The sequence below is a fragment of the Artemia franciscana genome, chromosome 13 (assembly GCF_032884065.1).
Source record: "Artemia franciscana chromosome 13, ASM3288406v1, whole genome shotgun sequence".
In the NCBI taxonomy this organism is placed as follows: Eukaryota; Metazoa; Arthropoda; class Branchiopoda; order Anostraca; family Artemiidae; genus Artemia; species Artemia franciscana.
This window is the reverse complement of record NC_088875.1, coordinates 45,321,356-45,346,385: the sequence shown is the minus strand read 5'-3', so window position 1 is coordinate 45,346,385 and position 25,030 is coordinate 45,321,356. Positions and strand designations below refer to the sequence as shown.

The 25,030-nt window shown below is 33.7% G+C and overlaps 1 protein-coding gene across 1 annotated transcript in view; it reads left to right on the top strand.

The window, feature by feature from the left end:
* LOC136034989 (serine palmitoyltransferase 1-like) overlaps positions 1-25,030 on the top strand; it is a 55,766-nt gene that overhangs the window by 8,945 nt on the left and 21,791 nt on the right. The window contains exons 3-4 of the mRNA XM_065716558.1: positions 6,491-6,863; positions 19,079-19,211. Of these exons, the coding sequence (XP_065572630.1) occupies positions 6,491-6,863; positions 19,079-19,211 (506 nt within the window). The remainder of the gene's footprint in view (positions 1-6,490; positions 6,864-19,078; positions 19,212-25,030) is intronic.

Here is a 25,030-nt window from a genome sequence, read left to right as displayed (position 1 = left end):
TAGAGTGGAGAGATCGGGATGAAACTTGATACGAAGAATAAGCACAAATTCTAGCTACGTGATTGACATAATTGGAACGGATCCGCCCTCTTTGGGGGGGGGGATTTCCAGTGCTTTGGCGAGTTCGGTGCTTCTGGACGATGAAAATTGGTAGGTGTGTCAGGGACCTGCACAAATTGACTTGATAACAGTTGTTTCCCCGGTTCGACCATCTGGGGGGCTGGAGGGAGAGGGAAAATTGAAAAAATGAGGTATTTTTAACTTACGAATGGGTGATCGGATCTTAATGAAATTTGATATTTAAAAGGACCTGGTGTCTCAGAGCTCTTATTTTAAATCCTGACCATATCTGGTGATATTGGGGGAGTTGGAGGGGGAAAAAGGAAATCTTGGAAAATGCTGAGAGTAGAGAGACAGGGATGGAACCTGGTGGGAAGAATGAGCACAAGTCCTAGATACATGTTTGACATAACCGGACTGAATCCGCTCTCTTTGGGGGAGTTGGGGGGGGGGGTGTTGCTTCGGAAAAATTTAGGTATTTTTAACTTAAAACTGGTGACCGGATCTGAATGAAATTTGATATTTAGATTGAACTCGTGTCTCAGAGCTGTTATTTTAAATCTCGACCAGATCCGGTGACATTATGGGGAGTTGGAGGGGGAAACCGGAAATCTTGGAAAACGCTCAGAGTGGAGAGATCGGGATGAAACGTGTTGGATAGAATAAGCAAATGTCTTAGATACGGGATTGACGTAACCGGACTGGATCCGCTCTCTTTGGGGGAGTGGAGGGGGTCCAGTGCTTTGGCGAGTTCAGTGCTTCGGGACGCGCTAGGACGATGAAAATTGGTAGGCGTGTCAGGGACCTGCACAAATTGACTTGATAAAGTCGTTTTCTCTGTTTTGACCATCTGGGGGGGGGGGCTGAAGGGAGAGGAAAAATTAGAAAAAATGAGGTATTTTTTACTCACGAGTGGGTGATCGGATCTTAATGAATTTTGATATTTAGAAGGACCTTGTGTCTCAGAGCTCTTATTTTAAATCCCGACTGGCATTAAACCTCTGATTTTCCTTTTAAATTAATCTGTTGATTCTTAGAATTTCGCTAGAGCTCATATCATATGAGCTCTTGGCTTTTCTGATCTCGTCACAAGTGCCATATGAGCTCTTAGCTCTTGTTAACATAAGGAAAACGAGACAAACAGGGATTACAGTTCATAATATGTTCCACATTAATATTTCTCCAAATATACTGCCTTTGAAAACCTATCGTCAAGTATTTAAAATGTGAACCTAGTTAATGGTAAAATTGGGAAATGTTCTGTTCTTCCCGTTTCGCCACATTTGCTCAGGTCAACTTTTTCCCCTGATATTCAAGGTGCTTTTACTTTCTAAAATATATCAGTTCAATATAAGATTCTCTTGTTTTAAAACTTTCAAAAATGGAAATGAATGCACGCTCTAAATCTGCAAATAGGACAGAAATGGAATAATTATAGAATAAGAAGGTAGGTATACAGTGAATATAATATCAGGAATGAAAAAAAAAAGACTTGGTGCTCTTTATAATGGTATTCGTACTATAACTAGATAGGTCAAATCGGTTGTAATTTGATCATAGAGTTAGGTAGAGGAGGATCAGTTCCAGGAATGCTTTAATCGTTTTTATTTTTAGTATTTAATTGAAACTCCGAATCTCTTATTTATCATTGAAATGCCTAATAAGCGCTGATAATAATAGCTATTATCAGCTCCAAATTCTAGTTTTCTAATTCAAACGCCAACAACTGACGAGAACATCCTATTTCTTACGTTTCGAAATCACATTCTAATTCATAAATGTAGAACTGCCTTTATGTATAATACCATGTTGACTTCTTGCTGTTTTCGCTTTGCTAAATATTGTGCCTTTTAACCACCTCCAAAAAAAAAGAATTGATATAAATATGCTAAGAATTATGACTGAAATTAGTCGCATTTCACACGACGCCAGTGCCACTTAGGGGACATTATATCTGCATCAGCATTCGCTACGTAATGTCTGCTGAGAATAGAATAAAGTGAATTTAAACGATATGTATTTTTCTCGAATTTTGTGAAATTTCCCTTCCCATTGGCATCCCTGGCAATTTTGAATTAATTTAAGGTTAATTAATTTAATTAATTAATTTATTTAATTAATTTATTTATTTAATTAATTTAAGGCCCAACGGATAAATTAATGTTTCTAACTTTATTTTTTGAATACTTTCAAATTTGAAATACAATCGCTATTTAAATACGGGGCATATGTCACAATATAATATTGCACAATCTGTGGTAATACTTTGACTTATCCTGTAGCTTTACTTAGTATGCTTAGTTTCTACTTTGTTTCTACTTTATATGTTTTATATATTTATGTTTTATATATGTTTATATTTATGTTTTTTATTTAAAAATTATTAATTTTTTTTTATATTTAATTTAAAAATATTAATAAAAAAAATATTAATTTTTGTTTATATTTATGTTTTTATATATATATATTATGTTTTATATATTTTGTTTCTACTTTATATGGCCCTCTGATGTCAATGCTATTTATTAGTATAAATCGTCGAATCCACAAATGAATCTATTCAATACAAAATCGTAAATAGTATTTCAATAAATCACATATGTTAAAAGCTGAGTAAAACAAATTAAATCTCACAGAGTCAAAATCCATTCAAAATTGCGAGCAAATAAATAGCGGGATACTCGGGGCTATTAGAATATTTATGAGATTGAACATCCTGTGCTGTGTGTGGGGGGTTGGGTGAAGCGGAAGGGGATATGTACTGCAGTAATAGTGGTGAAACTGGCTGAAAAAAGCCGAGTATACACGTCATTCATCTTTGCCCACCCGAAAACTTGTTTATGCTATACTACTGTTGTCTACAGTTGCTCCTTGCTGACAATTTTAGCAAAAGCCAAGCATCAGCACTTATATTTATGATTTTTTAATCGGTGTTTATTGTTTATAATATATTGCGTAATGTTTTTAAATTCACCAAGTAGTGTGTTTGTTAAATAGTTATTATTCTTCACCACTGCTTGAATAGCACCTACTTCAATAGTACCGTGTCTTGCCCCCCCCCAATTAAAAATATTGTAGCTACGCCTCTGGTTTAGACATTGCATCAAGTGATGACGATTTATTTAAAAAGCGACCAAAATCTTTTGGAACAAACGAGCAAAGTCTTTGCAAGCCTGTGCTACCAAATCCTGCATGAGCATCGGGTGTATCGGACGTATAGGGTTCAGAACGGCTAGCAACAGTTTCGGTATCTTGTAAGTCCATAGGGGCAGATGAATGATCCGCAAATGGATTGCTAGTGTAAGATAGGGGGTGGATTGGAATACCCTGCTTTCTGCTAATCATATTTAGTTAATATATTTGACTGTTTGGCTAATCCAACTGCTTTATGTTTAAATATCCTCAATAGAGCCAACCAGTTGGCAATTGAAAAACATTTCAAGTATGCAGTATACAGAGAGTCGCTAAATGGTACTTTTTTTGTTGGCTGGCTAATTTAAATTGCTGAATATTGTGTAGTTTTATTATTGCTGGTGTATGTGAACTGGTGTAAGTAGTATGCTAATTATAGGGCATTGGTTTGCTTCCATTAGCAATTATCGTTGATTATGTGACTGGAATACGCTAGCGAGCGAGGAACATCCATTCTGGTTTGCTTGGGTGTGATAAAAACATAATTCCGGTCGGAATTTAAAATAAGAGCTCTGAGACACGAGGTCCTTCTAAATATCAAATTTCATTAAGATCCGATAACCTGTTCGTAACTTAAAATTACCTCATTTTTTCTAATTTTTCCGAATTAACCGTCCTTCCAATCCCCCCCCCCAGATGGTCAAGTCGGGAAAGTGTAATCGATTACGCTTTCATGCTTAATTAGTATAATTATACTTAATTCGTGTTAAGTATAAGTATACTTAATTCGTGTTAAGTAGAAGTATACTTGCACTTAATTATATTTATGCTTAAATACTTGAAGCGAGGACCGAAAAATATGCGAGGTTTCAACTAACCAAGTGTGCAAATAGTGCACACCATACTAGGGGGAGAATGAGGGCAAACAGATGCGTTAGCCTCAGTTGGCTCAGAACGGTGATAATTTTTCATCAGTAGTAGCATTAATATAAGTTTTATGCATTTGCTACTCTACTTCCTATGTCTTCCCTGCAACCAATTCCTCACAATTAAATATCACAATTCCTCCTGATTTTATAAATAGCTCTTCACTTCATAAACTAAACTGATTGAATATCCGATCAAATCTTGTAACCTTTTTGCTTGTAGAAATTAGCTCGAAGCGTAATCTCATAGTTGAATTTACAAGACCTGAGCTTAAAAAATGCATTAGCTTAGTGATTCTCAAGATACCCATTAGCAGCCCAGTTTTTTAATGTGTATTATTTAGTTTTACAGAAAGAATCAAACTAACCTTACATTATAAAAATCAAGAGAAAGTCACATATATTGGAATCAGGCACTTATGCGGGAGAAGTGTAGACTTCGGGACTGTGCCTTGAATATCGGGATGGGTACGATTTGTTGCATAATTTCTTATTTCCACGTAGTTTGAATATATTTTCATGTTCCTAAATATCCTTCCACATACTTTTATCTATGTGTGTATGATAATGCTGAATTTTAAACCAATAAGTATTATATGCACAACATGAATTATTTTTTGCATTGTTAAATTAAAAAAAATATATATATATATATTTCAAATTAAAGTAACCTCTATAAGCTTAAGTTTTTTAGTGTTTTGCTGAAAAAATTTTTGAGTCCAACTTTTATAGTTAATATATATTCGCGAGCTGTTTTGTTTGCTAATTACCTTTCAGAACGCTTGAACTGAAAATAATATAGTTAAAAACAAATGTGCACCTATATGTCCTTCCATTCTTGAGGTACTGTGACAAATGCTTTTTATCCCATATTGGAATCACGTCAGCTTAATCGTCTCTGAAGTAAAAGGAAAGAAGTTGAACTTTAAAGTAAAGTGGGAGAGGGGGTTCTTGACACTTCTGCTTGCTTCGATACACCATAAGTTTTGTATATATGACAATTACGCGACTACCTGTTAGGAGGTTTTGCTGGTCAATGTTGGAAGTCTTACAGTTCTTCAGGATTATTTTGATGATCCTAGGTTGTTTCGCAATCATAAAACCCGCCACGCTGGAAATTTTGCTGTCCTGCATAGTAGAACTGGGTCATACTTTCCTACCAGGTTTTCACGGTCGGGTTTGTGGGACCCTATTCCGGGGAGTTTTCAGTCGACTGATCACCTAGAGTTCTTTAAAAGATAGTTAAAGAGGTATATGTTTTGTTTGGGTTATTTTTTTTATCTTAGATGTGAGGGGGGCTACCACCTCCTCAACCCTACTCTTCGCTTGGAAGTTTAATTTTGCATCGCAATACTTAAAGAAAAGGGCTAATTTTTTATGTTTGCTTTTTCCGACCGAAAAGGAATTTTCCTAAATAAAGAATATTTTCTGCAATAAGAGGGGATATTTCCCCTCCTCACAATCAGGTTTATCTTGCAATCATCTATGAATATATTCCTCCAAATAAAGTGATGTTGGAGGTTAAATTTATATCCCTCTGAATTTTCATTTTATTGGAAATATTTGTCTTAATTTATTTCGTCTTAAAAAAAAAGAAGAAACAAACACGCATCAGTGACCATCCTTCTCGAAAAGGTTTTTACAAAATGTCGCATTTATTTTCAGACAGAAGTTTGAAAGCTCTGCAATTGAGTCGCTGATATGTCAAATTTGATGGTGTAATTTTTATCGAAATCGCTCCTCTTTTGGGGTTTGTTTCCGTCTTTTTTCAAATGCAGACTAACTTCAATCGCTCGTAACTTTCGATGGGTAACTTTAAGCTTAATGAATGTTTATGAACATAAGCGATTCGAGGAAGTCCCCCCTGAAAAAAAGAAAGAAAATATAACCTCTCTTGCTCAGGGAAATTCTGTTGTGATGGTGCGAAAGTATGGAAAAATATAAACTTTGAGCTAAAGACTAAGTTAGCAATATGTTGACACTTCCAAAAAATATGTAATAAAAATAAAGTGAAGGGAACACTTTTAAATCTGAAGAATCTGAACTGTGCAAAGTTCCTCTGGTTTTTCTTTATAGACTTGAAGGTCTAAGAGTAATGTAAGCCTGTTCGATAAGCTGTTTCACTATGTTGAAAGTAGATGTCATACCAAGTTTAGAGATTATAGTAATTATCGTATTGCAATTAGTATTTAGTTGATGAAAATCTCTCAACCAAGTAACGTTATGAATTTGGATCGTTAGTTAAAAAAAGAAGTCCTAAGCCTTCCTACAATCCGGCTATTGATGGTGATTGTCTATAGGTCTTGAGGAGTGAGGGCCTTAGCAGCAAGATTCTATTGTACCAAAATATTTGAGTCATTTTTCGTTTTTAGGTTCCAACTTATCACCTCCTCATTGAGGGGGCTCTATTTATCTGGGTTCTCTGGCTGCTGTTAAAGAAAAGTTCAAATCAATCAGAAGAAAAGGCCTTAACAGAAAGTGAAAAAGAAGCTCTTATTGATGAATGGACCCCAGAACCATTTGTCCCACAAGATTTTGTACCCGATCCACACGTTATTAATACACCAGTTATAGATGGCCGAATTGGAAAAGAGATCATAGTCAATTCTAAAAAGTGTCTTAATCTTGCATCACACAATTATCTTGGACTGTCAGAAAGTAAAGAGGTTGATGAAAAAGCTATTCAAGGGATTAAACAGTATGGCGTGGGTTCATGTGGCCCAAGAGCTTTCTATGGAACTACAGGTATTTATTTATTTTGTATCTCCCATTAAGGGGCGACCGGTGTCCACGCACAACAAACATACAATTCAACTTTGATAATAACTGAATTCGGATATGAATGGGTTTTAAAAGGAATGACATACACTTAAGGAGGAAGTGTTTTAATGTCTCTCTGCTATGGGTCGTTACTTCGCTGATTAATTTCCAGGTTATCGATTCTAAATTTTTTCCAGAAAATTAAAAACATAAGAGGTTATATAATCTAGGGGCAAGAATCTATAACATTTTAGCTGAAAACTAACAACTAGAAAACTCTTACAGGTGAGTAGTTGTCATCAAGAATTTGTGGTTTGACAAGTAAAAAAGGAGTAAGAATTGGTTGAAGTTTTCAAATGAACGTATTGGAGCAAATTTTTCTGTGCATAATGCCTTATACCTTGACGAAGGAAAAAAAAACGAGTCAGTGGTGATTTTAAATAAACTGGTATTTATACGAAACGTGGTTATTTTGATTGAGGAAATTTTATACACGGGGAGGATTTTTCTGAGGGGGGACCGTCTGAGGTGGGAATTACCTGACACAGTAAATACTTGAGCAGTTAAAAGAAACTTTCGTTGAAAACCTAATGCGAAACTTAATTTTTCATTGAGTTTGTCCTGCTAGTTGAAAAATGAAATATGATTGAAAAATGGAATGGAGAGAGTTGGAAGCAGGAATCAAGTGAAATTTTACATTTAGAACTAAAATAAATGTAAGTTTTTGGGAAGTTTCAAGAAAATCCTACAAATTCATAAATTCATTCAGGTTAGACAGTTGATACTTTTAAATTAGTGGAATATATAAAAATTAATGCTGGAATATTTTCTTAGAAGCAAGGCCGTATCCAGAGGTTGTTTGACTCCCCTGAAATTTTTGTCAGACTCATAAAAACACAACAAAAGTATATAAGCAGATTATTGATACATTTTTTTTCGTCCCCCCCCCCCCTCCAAAAAAAGGTACTGTCTTGCTTAGAAGTCATGCAAGCAATTTTATTTGCCCCTCGATCCGTTAAGAAATGCCTCGCAGATTGTGATAATATGTAGTACTTGTAAGCACCACAATGACTTTCAGAGCCTTGACTAAGTCCTGGGCTGTATTTTCTTCTTTCGTGAGAAAACCAATCGTTCTCCTTTCGAAATCGCGCATCTTTTTTATACATGAAGGGGTTAGAAAATTTATACAGCTGGGACTCTCCTTTTATCTTTTGGTCCAGACTGACCTTCAAAATAAAAGGAAATTTTGCTAATTTTTAAGAAAATCCTACCATGGTTTCAGCATAATCCAGGCAGGAAAATTTCAAAGACAAGGACAGCTAAGAAATGTAAATTTATATGTAATACATAGTAATAACATATATATGTATAAATGCATTCGTTTTCAGCATTTGAGACTTTTTTTAGTGCATACAGTACATAAACACTAATTCTGAAATACATTATCTTTGAAGCCATGTATGCAGTTTTATTTACCCGTCGACTCGTTTAGAAATGGCTCACAGATTGTCACATTGTGGGGTCTTCTCAGAATTTAGCGTAATGAAGCTTCTCCACATAATTTTGATCTAACTCCTATACTACCATTGCTGAAACATAAAACACAAAATTCGCACTTAAGAAGTCGTCAAACGCAAACAAATAATCTTTTTTTTTCATTTGCTCGCCTCCATGGTAAGCCCACCCTTTTTCGTGGCTAAATTCTAAGACCTTGTAACAACCAATATTTGGATTATCCCTATATGGCACTAAACAAAATTTTAATCTTTAATCTTCTGCAAAAATGTGAAATTTTATATTTTTTTGCAGGAAGAAAGATAACGGTTACGTGTTATTTGGTGTTATTTTTTGTTTGTTTTCCCAAGAGGTGTTTGTATCGAACCAACAGTCCTATATTATTGGAAAAGAACTCATTCGAATGAAAACTAAAATTTTAGTGCCCTTTTTAAGTGACCAAAAAGATTGGAGGACAACAAGCCCCCCTGCCATGCCCCTTTTCTCGAAATTGTTTTATCAAAATTTTGAGATATAATGCCTTAATCATGGAGGGAATATGACCCCTCACAGTCCCTGGGGATACGTCAAAGCTATCAAATTTGCCCATTGTTTCCGCAGAGTATTTGTTATTGCGAAGTTTAGATAAATTTTTCGGGTGAGGGAGGGGTGGTAAATTTTCTGCTCGGGTGATTCTACATTGGGAGATAATTTTCCGGGGAGGGTGAACTTTTCAGAGGAAATCTTACACTGGGGGAATTTGCCAGAATTCCTATTCGAAATTATTTTTTTTGTCTTACTTTCTCTTTGTCGGCTCAATTTAAAGAATGGAGATGTTAAGGGTAATTGTCTGTGATACATTTTTCACCGGGATTAAATTGTCTAGAAGAAATTTTGTGGGTGATTTTTCTTTTTTTTAAGTTTTGTTAACTGAAAGTATGCAGCAGCATTAAAATTTAAAACGAACAGAAATTATTACCTATATGGAGGGGGTTGCCCTCTCCTCAACATAGCGTTCTTGACACTAAAGTGGAAATGTGTCCCAATTCCTTAATAGTGACTCCCGAAAATGGTCTTTTCATTAGAACAATAAAAAGATGTTTTAAACTACTAAAAACTTCAGCGTGAAGAGTGAGGTGTTGATGAGGGGGTAACTCCCTTCGTGTACGTTGTAATTTCTGTTTGTTGTAAGTTTTAATGTTGCTTTTTAATTTCCGTTTAAAAAAATTCAGTTGAAAACGATAGATAAAATTTCAAATAGGGATAAATCCTTTAAATATATTTTTAATACATGTGAGTATTTCTGCTGATGGCGGTCACTGTATATGTGACAGAAATATGCAATACTTTTTGTAAATTATCACTGTTCATTAAAAGGATTTATCCCTATTTGAACTTCTATTTGTCTTCATGGAAAGGCAATGTGATCTTTGAAATTATCTACTAGTTTGTTTTTTTAATTTAATTCGTATAGTAGCAATTATTTCTCTATCGTGAGTGTTAATACTCTTCAAATTCTTTTATAAAAACGGCTCTCGCATTTCCATATTTCTTGGTAATCTTGCGTCGACTATTTCTGGTAATTTTGTTTCAAGATACAAAATTTGTAATTTTCGGAGCATCTTATTCTGCCAGAATCCTATGTCACGATTGATTTTCAAACAGTTCGTGGTAACGAATCAAACAGTTCGTGGTAACGAACTGTAGTAAGGAGCGACCCGGCTCAATAGTAACCAAAAGTCTAAAAAATTGAATTTTGATATCAATAGCTACATCAAAAGAATCGCATTTTAATGCTGATTTTAAATATATAAGTTTCATCAAGTTTAGTCTTACCCATAAAAAGTTACAAGCCTGAGAAAATTTGCCTTATTTAGGAAAATAGGGGGAAACACCCCCTAATGGGAAAATGACACCATCAGATTCAGCGTATCAGAGAACCCTACTGTAGAAGTTTCAAGCTCCTATCTACAAAAATGTGGAATTTTGTATTTTTTGCCAGAAGACAAATCACGGGTGCGTGTTTATTTGTTTGTTTTTTGTTTGTTTTTTGTTTTTTTGTTTTTTTCCCCAGGGGTCATCGTATCGACCAAGTGGTCCTAGAATGTCGCAAGAGGGCTCATTCTAACGGAAATGAAAAATTTTAGTGCCCTTTTTAAGTGACCAAAAAAATTGGAGGACATCTAGGCCCCCTCCCACGCTCATTTTTTTCCCAAAGTCAACGGATCAAAATTTTGAGATAGCCATTTTGTTCAGCATAGTCGAAAACCATAATAACTATGTCTTTGGGGATGACTTACTCCCCCACAATCCCTGGGGGAGGGGCTGCAAGTTACAACTTTGACCAGTGTTTACATATAGTAATGGTTATTGGGAGGTGTACAGACGTTTTCAGGGGGATTTTATTTTGTTTGGGGGTGGGGCTGAGGAGAGGGGCTATGTTGGAGGATCTTTCCTTGGAGGAATCTGTCATGGGGGAAGAAAAATTCAATGAAAAGGGCACAGGATTCTCTAGCATTACTATAAGAAAACAATGAAAAATAAACATGAAAACGTTTTTTTCAAATGAAAGGAAGAAGTAGCATTGAAACTTAAAACGAACAGAGATTATTACGCATATGAGGGGTTCTAAAAATACTTTAGCATAAAGAGCGAGGTATTTAGGAGGAGATAAATACCTTGCTCTTTATGCTAAAGTATTTTTAGTAATTTCAACTATTTATTCTACGGCCTTTCTGATTCAGGGGTCATTCTTAAAGAATTGGGACAAAACTTACGATTTAGTGTAAAGAAGGAGGTATTAACGAGGGTACAAACCCCCTCATATACATAATAAAAATTAAAGAATATAAAAGTTTGTTACGTAAGGTAATTCTAAAGTTACGTATATTTTTTGCTAATAAAAAAATTCGTTAAAATTAAAATTAATAGTTGCCTTTTTATGAAACCGAAAAATTGCATGGCAACTAGGCCTCCTTCCCCATCCCTTATTTCTCAAAATCGTATGATCAAAACTAAGAGAAAGCTATTTAGCCAAAAAAGGAATTAATATGCAAATTTCTTTTGAATAGTTTACGTGTGGAGGTGCGTATCAAAATTTTGAGATAGCCATTTTATTCAGCGTAGTAGAAAAACCTTATAACTGTGTCTTTGGGGACGACTTACTCCCCCATCAAACAGTTCGTGGTAACGAACTGTAGTAAGGAGCGACCCGGCTCAATAGTAACCAAAACTCTAAAAAATTGAATTTTGATATCAATAGCTACATCAAAAGAATCGCATTTTAATGCTGATTTTAAATATATAAGTTTCATCAAGTTTAGTCTTACCCATCAAAAGTTACGAGCCTGAGAAAATTTGCCTTATTTAGGAAAATAGGGGGAAACACCCCCTAAAAGTCGTAGGATCTTAGCGAAAATGACACCATCAGATTCAGCGTATCAGAGAACCCTACTGTAGAAGTTTCAAGCTCCTATCTACAAAAATGTGGAATTTTGTATTTTTTGCCAGAAGACAAATCACGGGTGCGTGTTTATTTTTTTTTATTTATTTATTTATTTATTTTTTAATTTTTTTTTCCAGGGGTCATCGTATCGACCAAGTGGTCCTAGAATGTCGCAAGAGGGCTTATTCTAACGGAAATGAAAAGTTCTAGTATCCTTTTTAAGTGACCAAAAAAATTGGAGGGCATCTAGGCCCCCTCCCACGCTCATTTTTTCCCAAAGTCAACGGATCAAAATTTTGAGATAGCCATTTTGTTCAGCATAGTCGAAAACCATAATAACTATGTCTTTGGGGATGACTTACTCCCCCACAATCCCTGGGGGAGGGGCTGCAAGTTACAAACTTTGACCAGTGTTTACATATAGTAATGGTTATTGGGAAGTGTACAGACGTTTTCAGGGGGATTTTATTTTGTTTGGGGGTGGAGCTGAGGAGAGGGGGCTATGTTGGAGGATCTTTCCTTGGAGGAATCTGTCATGGGGGAGAAAAATTCAATGAAAAGGGCGCAGGATTCTCTAGCATTACTATAAGAAAACAATGAAAAATAGACATGAAAACGTTTTTTCAAATGAAAGGAAGAAGTAGCATTGAAACTTAAAACGAACAGAGATTATTACGCATATGAGGGGTTCTAAAAATACTTTAGCATAAAGAGCGAGGTATTTAGGAGGAGATAAATACCTTGCTCTTTATGCTAAAGTATTTTTTGTAATTTCAACTATTTATTCTACGGCCTTTCTGATTCAGGGGTCATTCTTAAAGAATTGGGACAAAACTTACGATTTAGTGTAAAGAAGGAGGTATTAACGAGGGTACAAACCCCCTCATATACATAATAAAAATTAAAGAATATCAAAGTTTGTTACGTAAGTTAATTCTAAAGTTACGTGTATTTTTTGCTAATAAAAAAATTCGTTAAAATTAAAATTAATAGTTGCCTTTTTATGTAACTGAAAAATTGCATGGCAACTAGGCCTCCTTCTCCATCCCATATTTCTCAAAATCGTATGATCAAAACTAAGAGAAAGCCATTTAGCCAAAAACGGAATTAATATGCAAATTTCATTTGAATAGTTTACGTGTGGAGAGTCAAAATCAATCATGCATTAATTCAAAAACGTTCAGAAATTACATAAAAAAAACTAGTTTTTTTAACTGAAAATAAGGAGCGACATTAAAACTTAAAACGAACAGAAATTACTCCGTATATGAAATGGATTGTCCCCTCCGCAATCCCTCGCTCTTTACGCTAAAGTTTGACTCTTTGCCACAATTCTGCTTTTTAAAACAATTAAAAGCTTTAGCGTAAAGAGCGAGGGATTGCGGAGGGGACAATCGGTTTCATATACGGAGTAATTTCTGTTCGTTTTAAGTTTTGATGTCGCTCCTTACTTTCAGTTAAAAAAACTAGTTTTTTTATGTAATTGTAGTAAGGAGCGACCCGGCTCAATAGTAGCCAAAACTCTAAAAAATGGAATTTTGATACAAGTAGTTACATCAAAAGAATTGCATTTTAATGCTGATTTTAAATATATAGGTTTCATCAAATTTAATCTTACCCATCAAAAGTTACGAGCCTGAGAAAATTTGCCTTTTTTTAGAAAATAGGGGGAAACAACCCCAATTTTTATCCAACCGAAATTCTTTAGTAGTAATATTAATAAGGACTTTTCACTAAAATTACTGTTCATCGCTAATTTTTTAAGTTTATTCAAATTTTATCCAAAATTGAAATTGCAAATTTAAACGTAGGACGGTACTAGTCAACGTGCAATTATTGATTTACACATTTAAAAAGCAATTAATCAGGGATTTAAGGGACTAGTACCTCAAATTATATCTTGGTTAGGTCTGGGTATGATTTGGAAAACAATCAGAAATCAAACAGTTCGTGGTAACGAACTGTATAGTAAGGAGCGACCCGGCTCAATTGTAACCAAAAGTCTAAAAAATGGAATTTTGGTACCAATAGCTACATCAAAAGAATCGCATTTTGATGCTGATTTTAAATATATAAGTTTCATCAAGTTTAGTCTTACCCATCAAAAGTTACGAGCCTGAGAAAATTATGCGTTATTTTAGAAAATAAGGGGAAACACCCCCTAAAAGTCATAGAATCTTAACGAAAATCACACCATCAGATTCAGCGTATCAGAGAATCCTACTGTAGAGGTTTCAAGCTCCTATCTACAAAAATGTGGAATTTTATATTTTTTGTCAGAAGGCAGATCACGGATGCGTGTTTATTTATTTATTTTTTTTTTTTCCCAGGGGTGATCGTATCGACCCAGTTGTCCTAGAATGTTGCGAGAGGGCTCATTCTAACGGAAATGAAAAGTTCTAGTGCCCTTTTTAAGTGACCAAAAAAATTGGAGGGCACCTAGGCCCCCTCCCACGCTAATTATTTTCCCAAAGTCAGCGGATCAAAATTCTGAGATAGCCATTTTATTCAGCGTAGTCGAAAAACCTTATAACTTTGTCTTTGGGGACGACTTACTCCCTCACAGTCCCCGTGGGAGGGGTTACAAGTTCAAAACTTTGACCAGTGCTTCCATATAGTAATGGTTATTGGGAAGTGTACAGGCGTTTTCAGGAGGATTTTTTGGTTGGAGGCAGGGGTTGAGAAGAGGGGGATATGCTGGGGGAACTTTCCATCGAGGAATTTGTCATGGGGGAAGAAAATGTCCATGAAGGGAGCGCAGGATTTACTAGCATTACTTAAAAAAAACAATGAAAAAGTTTTTTTTTTCAGCTGGAAGTAAGCAGCAGTATTAAAACTTAAAACGAACAGAAATTATTACCCATGTGAGGGTCTCACCTCCTCCTAATATCTCGCCCTTTACGCTAAAGTATTTTTAGTAATTTCAACTATTTATTCTGCGGCTTTTGTGAATTCTTAATGAATCCAATTCTTAATGAATTGGGACAAAATTTAAGCTTTAGTGTAAAGAGCGAGGTACTGACGAGGGGGCAAACCCCCTCATATATGTAATAAAAACATAAGAATACAAAAGCTCTTTACGTAAGCTAATTTATAAGTTACGTATATCTTTTACTTCTAAAAAGATTCGTAAAAAATTAAAAGTTCTAGTTGCCTTTTTAATTAACCGAAAATCGGAGGGCAACTAGGCTTCCTCCCCCGCTCTTTTTTTCTCAAAATCATTCGATCAAAATTATGAAAAAGCCATTTAGCCAAAAAAAAAAAAATATACAAATTTCGTTTTAATTATTCCTCTGCGGAGAGCCAAAATCAAAACATGCATTGATTCAAAAACGTTCAGAAATTAAATAAAAAAAAAAACAAGTTTTCTAAATGATAGTAAGGAGCGACATTAAAACTTAAAACGAACAGAAATTACTCCGTATATGAAAGGGGCTTTTCCTTCTCAACGCCCCGCTCTTTACGCTAAAGTTTTTTTTTACTGTTTTTAAATGTAGAGTTAAGAGAAAGAGTCAAACTTTAGCGTAAAGAGCGGGGCGTTGAGAAGGAAAAGCCCCTTTCATATACGGAGTAATTTCTGTTCGTTTTAAGTTTTAATGTCGCTCCTTACTTTCATTTAGAAAACTTGTTTTTTTTATTTAATTAAATAAAAAGAGTTTTTCAACTGAAAGCAAAGAACAGATTTGGAATCTATTTGTACAGAATATTCTTTGTGTGAAGGGGGCTGTCTGCTCCTTAGCTCCCAACTCTTTACTGTGAAGTTTGGCTTTTTTCCAAATTTTTAAGAAAATATACAGTTGAAAAAAAAAAGATTTCAAAAAAAAGAAGATTTCATTCAACTCTTTACTGTGTAGTTGGGCTTTTTTCCAAATTTTAAAGAAAATATACAAGTGGAAAAAAGCATTTTTCAAAGTACTAAAAAACTTTTGTAGTTATATTATTATTTTATATTATTTTATTTTATATTAGAGTAATTTATATTATTTTAAAGTTTTAAGCTTGCTCCTTACTTTAGTTGAAATACCTTTTTCTATTTGTTTAATTACATTTCATGAAATTGTAAAGTTTTATGAATACATTACTTTTGATAGCGCAGAAAAAACTATCAATATTTCAATGATTTCTATTTGGATTTTGGTGGATAATCAAACAGTACGTGGTAACGAAATGTAAGTAAGGAGCGGCCCGGCTCAATAGTAACCGAAACTCTAAAAAATCTATTTTTTATACCAACAGATATATCAAAAGAATTGGCTTATTATGCTGATTCCAAATATATAAGTTTCATTCAATTTAATCTTGCCCATCAAAAGCTAAGAGCCTGAGAAAATTTGTCTGATTTCGAATAAAAGGAGGAAAGCCCCCTTAGAAGTCGTAGAATTCTATTGAAAAACACATCAGATTCAGCGTATCAAACAACCCTATTGTAGAGGATTCAAGCTTTTATCTGCAAAAGTGTGGAAGATCATGGATGCGTGTTTATTTGTTTTTTTTTTCAGGGGTAATCGTTGAGGGCTTTGGGACCCCCTCCCACGCCACTTTTTTCCCAAAATCGTCCGATCAAAATTTTGAGATAGTTTTATTCAGCATGGTTGAAAGGCCCAATAACTATGTCTTTGGACATAAAATGACCCCCTAAAGCCCCTGGAGAAAGGTTTTCAAGTTATAAAATTTCCCCATTTTTTTTTTTTTTGGGTAAGTATGCATATATTTTTCGGGTGGGAGGGGAAGACGAATTTTCTGCTGGGAGAATTTTCATTGAGAGGGAAGCTTCCGGAGGGTGAACTTTTCAGGGGAAATTGTACACTAGATGAATTTGCCAGAATTCCTACAAAATTTCTTTATATGTCTTGCTTTCTCTTTACCGATTCAATTTTACGCGTGGAGATGTTAAGGGTAATTGTCCGGAGTAAATTTTCGCCAGAATTAAATTGTCCAGAGGATATCTCTATGGGGAGGGGGATTTTACTGTGTCAGTTGAAAAAACTTTTTTTTTTATTTCATGAAGCTTAGAGGCTAACATTTTTCTAAAGGTAATGGGAAAAAGTATGTCAATTAAAGTAAAAGTATATAAAAAAGAAAAAGAAAGTAATTACATAAAATACACAAAACAATAGACTACTTACAAAAACTGAGATATAAACTCCCAGTTTTTCAGTTCTGTTGACCAATGCTGAGACGTTGGATGGATATTATTTACAATTTTTACAGTTTTGAACTTGGTTTTCTAACACCAAAATATTAAATGCCTTTAGACTCAGTGTTTATAAAAATTAACGCATTATCAAAGTAGTTTGTTCAAAGTAAAATATTAAAACTAAGATTAAGGAAATCAAATAAAAACTTTTAATTCATTATTTTTAATTTAATTTTGATTACCAAAAATAAATATATTTGACACCTTTATTTTTCAAAAAAATTATATATTTTTCAAAGTGACAACTAGATAAATACAATCACTCCTGGAAAAAAAATAATGATAAAACACAAAAAAAATGTTTCTGTTCAGGGGGAAAATACAGGGATTCCCAGTATTCCGTGAAGGGGAAACATTTCTAATTGTAGTGGCTTCATATATCAGCTACAATGCAATTAAAAGTTGACGGCATATTTTTACCGAAATTGCCCCTAAATAAGTTGCTTTTCTTGTGTTTTCTATAATTATACGAACTGTCTGGTGTACTAATAACTGCACTAATTACTAATAAACAAATACATATTTAGGATTACCATGAAAAGCTGATTCTTTGATTTAATGTTATCAATACTTAGAATTTTATACGTTTGGTATTGACAAGGATCGTTATTTAATTACCATTCATTTCTATGAAGAATTTGAATTTTGTTGTTACTTCAACTAAATCATATAGATAAATGTTTGTGGAAAACACAAAAGGGGTCACTAAGTCACAATTTAGAACTTTTATCTTCCTTATTAATGACCAAAATCTATTGGCAGGCAGCCAACAATGGGGCAACACACATTTTTTTCCATGGTTTTTCTCTATTCTGCTCTCTTTCCTTTGGTATCCTTATAATTACTTTTAAGTCCCAAATTTCCAGAGAGGGGGCATTCCCCCCCCCCCCCTGCCGGCACCTATGCTCTAAGTCCAGCAAATACTTTGGAAGTCTTAGTATTCCACGTTTTATGTATATTTGTTTTTTACTTTTCCCTGCCCTTTGCACATTAACCCAACCAAGTTCTCTCGGTAAATATTCCGCTATTCATATTATTGACTTTCGAATAAAAGTCAACATACCACTTGTTGCCTTTTTTTTATGCTCTTTCCCAAATATAACAATCACTTGCTGCAATTGAATTTTAACCCCACTCATATATACCAATCCAGGGTATATATTTGCAGATTAGGGGGGGGGGGGTACATACATATACATACATACTATACATATATACATATATGTACATACATACATATCTGCAGATATGGTTAATGCTAACTTATTGAAGAATTGATAAACAATTTCTTCTCAATACAATTCAGGTAAATTTGTAATTATCATACCTGAAAGAGGGGGATCGTCCCTTTGATCCATTCAAAGGACCCCCTTACCTAAGAAAAGATGAGAAACTGGTATGAAACGCCCTTGTTTGGCCTTTTAACCCACACATTGGGATACAACAAATCTTCCAACACCTTTTCCAGTAAAACTCAAACTTATAGGACACCTGTGTTGGTTGCAAGAGTCTTCACGCTAAAAAAAAAAAAAAAAAAAAAAAAAAAAAAAAAAAAAAAAAAAAAAAAAAAAAAAAAAAAAAAAAAAAAAAAAAAAAAAACAGCATCCTAAAAAATCCTGGAAGGTTTAATTCGATTGCACATCCAAGAGACTTAACAGGGTATGTTTACTGAACTACGTATACAAATTTTCATTTTTTAATGAAGATTACTGCCTGCATTCAATTGATATAATAAGGTATGCGAGCCCTTAGCTCCAGCCATGAAAAAGAAAGAAAGGAAAGATACATGGTCTCGTGCGTGGATCTAAATGCAGTGACTGATTGTAAGAATACTGTGGAGAAACAGCTACCGTTTGCATAGCATCACGTGATTTTTTTACACTATTGATTGGCTGGGTGTTACGGACACTTACCAATTTTATCATTGGTGGCATTTCCAAAGTGGTCGCCTTGTGGATTCAGCATACCCCTTGCCAATCTACTTTTTACTCTAAGACTATTGACTTCAGTTTAAAATTGTTGTGTGCAGTATTTATTTTACGTTATATATTATAAATCTTTAAGAGGCGCATTTGGATCTCGAGAAAAAGCTATCCCAGTTTCTTGAAGTAGAAGACGTTATTCTTTATTCGTACGGTTATTCAGCTATAGCCAGTGCCATACCTGCGTATTCAAAACGTGATGATGTCATATTTGTGTAAGTTAATATTATATTTGCTTTAAATCCATTTATCTGTTTGTTTTGTCATGATTCATTCTGAACGCTATCAGTTCTAATTTGTTTACTTCCTATTTAAAAGATTATCTGTGTCTCACAGTTTGTTAATATTTCACAACAATTTGAAAATACACATGTGAAAGGTATTGGTGTTGACAGTTCGTTGCTACTAGTCATTTTTTGCACATCTTTTGTCCGTTTAGTTGCTCCTAGAATTTCCTTTTTATGAATTTTAATTAAAAACTACTGTTTCGTACTCAACCAATAAATAGAAGAAAACACGAAGTTTTGCCCACAAAGATTTAAGAAAAAAGGAAATCTTTCGAAAAAAGAAAGACACAAATAAATGCAGGTTCACGCATGCTCGACCTTAGGAGGGGGAAGGGACTAATAACTCAGTTAGATCTCCATTTTCAATGTGCAGGTATGAACCTAACGTTTGCAACTCTCTTGAAATTCATCTTTGTATATAGAAAGGAATGTGAGAGAGCCTTGTGAGGCGAGGAAAAAAATTGTATATATGTATACTACTACTGCTAATACCTCACTGCAGCATCAAGCCGCCTGAGGCCAATACAGCTACGCACGCTCCTCCTCCAACCTAATCTATTCAAAACCTCCCTCTTTACACCCTCCCAGGAAGTTCTTGTTTCCCTTAAATATTTATTTATGACTTCCTCCCATCCCAGACAAGGACGACCTGCTTTCCATGTAGCCCCTGACGGTTTGCCAAAAATGACCTTATATATATATATATATATATATATATATATATATATATATATATATATATATATATATATATATATATATATATATATATATATATATATATATATATATATATATATATATATATATATTTATGTATATAAGGGTTTGAACCCGCCTCCGAAATTTTTGTCCGACTCGTAAAAAACGTAAGAAAAATGAATATAAACACATTTTTTATGTGTTTTTAAAAGTTTATTTTGTAACCCTCTTCCCCATATATATATATATATATATATATATATATATATATATATATATATATATATATATATATATATATATATATATATATATATATATATATATATATATATATATATATATATATATATATATATATATATATATATATATATATATATATATATATATATATATATATATATATATATATATATATATATATATATATATATATATATATATATATATATATATATATATATATATATATATATATATATATATATATATATATATATATATATATATATAAACGAAAAACGTAAGAAAAATGAATATAAACACATTTTTTATGTGTTTTTAAAAGTTTATTTTGTAACCCTCTTCCCCATATATATATATATATATATATATATATATATATATATATATATATATATATATATATATATATATATATATATATATATATATATATATATATATATATATATATATATATATATATATATATATATATATATATATATATATATATATATATATATATATATATATATATATATATATATATATATATATATATATATATATATATATATATATATATATATATATATATATATATATATATATATATATATATATATATATATATATATATATATATATATATATATATACAAAAGGATGTATCTACAATATCTAAGGAACGGCTAAGGATATGAACTCGAAATTTTCAGGGCTACAGTGCTACTACTACTGTGACTACTTGCGATTTTGACTAATTAAATCAACCGTCAGACTAAAATAGAAAGAGATATGTTTGTGTGTGAGGTGGGGGGGGGGGGAATGAATCTCTAATCTTCATTTAGACTAGATGAGAGGAGGATTTTAAAACTCAGATTTGAGGTTTCAGACCGTCCAGACAATGATGGTACCCCTTTCATGCTTACTAGTTTTTCAATTCCAGATACGGCACTTTAAAGCGCCATTTTTGTGGGCATATTATAGAGACAAATTCATAAAAATCGTCTAAACATAAAAACTATGTTTTGAAGGAGACCTTAATGACGCAGTAGCCTAATAGTTCTGTCGGTAAATGATTTGTGAAAAATATTAAGGGGGGTCATTAGAGTCACCACTGTCGAAAAACCTATTCAGGAAACTTACAGCTCCCATCTTCGATGATATGAAAAATCATTGTTTTGCCTGAGTATTATTAATGCGTCCCATTTTTCCCTTTGTCCCAACACTGGAACAGCTGTTCCAGTGTTGGTGGAAGGTCTCTTATGGGATCCTGGAAGGTCTCTTAACAGCTCTTTACGGGCTCATTTAAAATCAAATTTATATGTCTAATCGTTTGTTATAATTCAACTTTATGAAGTCATCAAACTGCCATACGGCGCCCTTGAAGTCCAATTCGGGTATCATTTCGGGAATGAAAAGGATGGGAAAGGCACTGGAAGATCACAGAGAGCTGTTTAAGGGCTCATTTAATATCTGTTTGATAAATTTATTACTTTTTATAAATTCGACTTGATAACACCCTCATAAAGTGCTATATAGTAGTCAAAAAGTGTGCTCTTGATGCCATTTCCGGAAAGAAATGCTGGGAAGAATGAAAAGGGTACTATTACAATCTCCATGGTTGAAAATCCTTAGACCTGAGGTTTATAATCACCCTTCAAATTTTTTATTATCTTTGTTTTGAGATATTGGTATAGTCATGCACACTTGCGTTTAAAACTGAATGGGACTCTCCTGCAGGCAAATGTTGCAGTCCATTGCGGTGTACGTTAAGGTGGTGTGTTGTCACCTTATATTTTCAAGATGTGTATTGCCGGGATAATTGCCAAGATCTGTCGGACACATTTTATGGGGTTTACTGACGTGTCATATATTGCTTATGCAGATGATATTCTCCTTATCAGTAGATGCAAATCTTCCCTGTCCCGCACAGTTCAAAGGGCTAAAAAAGGTTTCCTTGATATTGGACTAAATCTGAATCTTGAAAAATGGGGTAATATTTGTTTTAACGGTACCTTGCCAAATAATCTTCTTCAAATTAAAAATACATCCATTCCCTCTGTAAGGATAATATTTTTTCCTTCCGCCAGACTGCAATATCTCAAGCTTGTAAAAAAAATCAGGTTTGGATACTCTTAAGATTGTGTCAAACCGGTCTAAGTATAATCGAAAGGCCCTGATTTCTTTGTATTCAATTTTTTGGGATCACTGTACTTTATCTTTCTGGGACCTTCATTTTACTGAAAAAGAGTGACTTATGCAAACTATGTAGATGTTATTATAAACACTGTAAATACCTGCTTTATATACCTCTAAATACCTGCATAATCGTATCGAAATCGGAGAATAATCCGAAAATACAAAGCTCCCGATATAACTGCAACACTACAGGAGCTTCATTATAAGTTATCGGCACAAGCATATCGACGGCTTACTCAATACCTCGGGATAGTCCATTTGTTCTATTGACCTTTTTCCTTGTTGATTCTGTTGTGCTAATTGTGTTGTACCTTTGTTCTCATCCGTTTGTTCTGTTGATTTTGTTGTACTTGTGTGTTGTTTTGTTTCCTTGTGCTGTTTTTTTTTTCTGATTATTTTGTGCAGTGGGTTATAAATAAATTATTACTATTATTATTATTACATAAAAACTAACAGATTACAAAAGGGAAGGAGTCCTATTTTAACATTTCTGTAATATAGGGAACAAATATATCTACTTTTTTCTGTCCTTAATTTTATTGTGGTAAAAACAGAGATGTGTGTTATCAACTTGGTCGAGGTGAATAAAGGCGTGGGAGCCATGGCTAATTAAAATGAAGACTAGACAGATAGTTTATGTGAGAGTAAAAATGGCTTAAGTCTTAAGTAACGTAATTTATTTCTTTGCGTGATGATGGTGATGCGACGGATACATAACCTAATAATGATAATAATAACATTTAATCACTCACTATCTACAAAAACAGATTATAGTGGAGCACTACAAAAAGAATAGATAAACCTGCTTCCAAAAAGATAAAGATACAATACTCAAATAAATGCAGGTGAGAAACGTCGTCTATCTAATTTGACTTTAGCACTGAATTATTTCGAATGATATACTATTGTTTAGATGGCTCTGTAAGACCGTATTTTCAAGGCGTGGGTTCCTATAACGCTCGGGTATGTACAGTAAAAACTTTACGTGACAGATTTCCGAAAATTATCCTTTTCGGCCAATCTTCTTGGGCTAAACGGAAAGCAGGTCGTCCGCGGTTGGGGTGGAAGGATGTCGTTAAGAAATATATAAGGGAAATGGGAGCTTCCTGGGAGGGTTTAAAGAGGGAGGCTTTGAATAGATTAGGACGGAGGAGGAGCGTGCGAAGCTGTGTCGGCCTCAGGTGGCTTAGTGCTGCGGTGAGTAGTTAGTAATAGTAGTAGTTTAGTAAACTAACTCTAATTATTCACCTCGTTATCTAGCAATATTTATCTAATTCCATAAGAAATCAAATAAACAGGTAAAAGTACATAGTGTTATTTTAAAAAATTTATTGGTAATTAAAAATTATTTCCATGTTGGTTTGTAACCTGATTCTTATGATCCACTTTATTGTCTGAGTAAATAGGTTTAATTGCCCAAGAAAATAATTATTAAAAATAACATATAGGTCATTTTTAATAAAAAAAAATCAAATGGTAGGCCAAGTCGAACGTAAATAACTGAAAAAAAAGGTATTTTTTCATATACTTTCAACAAATTTGAAGATGTATTTTTTAAAGTGGTTAAATAGTCTATTGAACCTTAAATGTGGATAATCGATAATTATCCTAGAAAATTATAATGGATAATTTTTATATCGTAGGCACGTTCTTGCAGACCAAATACAAGTAACAGGAGACCGAGCTTTGCTGGGCGAAAAAAAGACATTTTTTTAATGTCTATCGCAAAATAATTTTAATTTCATATTGTTTTATTCGCTGCAGAAAGTAGAACCATTAGGATGTTGGACTTCGGAGAATTTGTGGCGTCGTACATATGAGAAGTTTTTCCAAAATAAATTTTCCCAGAAAAAAACAAATTTTCCCAAAACTGTGACTAATCTAGATCGTTTTTTCACACCGAAAAACGGATAATTATCTTAAAAGAAACAATCTTATTAAACGAACACCAATCGTCGTTCGAAGCTAGTCCTGGTATACAAATTGTGATTGTAATTTTTCTGTCACGATGCTTAGCATTTAATGCAAAGCAATCAATAATCTGAGACTCGCATCACAGCTATCAAACGGGCAAGTCTTTATCTAATAGCTCTGAACTAATTCATTTGTAAACAAATAAAATGTGTTTTGAAACTCCTCCTACTTTTGCTCAAGGCTTTCAACCTTTATAGGTCTGTAATTTCAGTCATCAGAGGATTTATGAAAAATACTAAGGATGCTTGGGCGAGGGGAGGAGAAATTTTTAAAAGACGTGACCTATCTAGATGGTTTTTCATATCTTAAAATGGTAGCATGACAATTTCAGAGAAAAAATAGATAGCGTCGTTTTCAAGTCGTTTTCATAAAATCGTCCATGGGAAAAACAATCCGTATTCAGATCTATACCTCATTATTCTAATGATTGCCCTTGAGCTTTCTTGATGGTGATTGCTAATCGACCATTCCCTGTGTCGCCGTCGTCATTTATATATCTCCCTGTGCCCCCGCCATCCCCGTTGTAGTTGTGTCCCTGTGTCCCGGTCGTCATTTATATTCCCAGTATCCCGGTCGTCATTTGTGTCCCAGTGTCCCAGTCTGTAATTTCTCTTTGAGCGTCCCGGTCATCATTTATA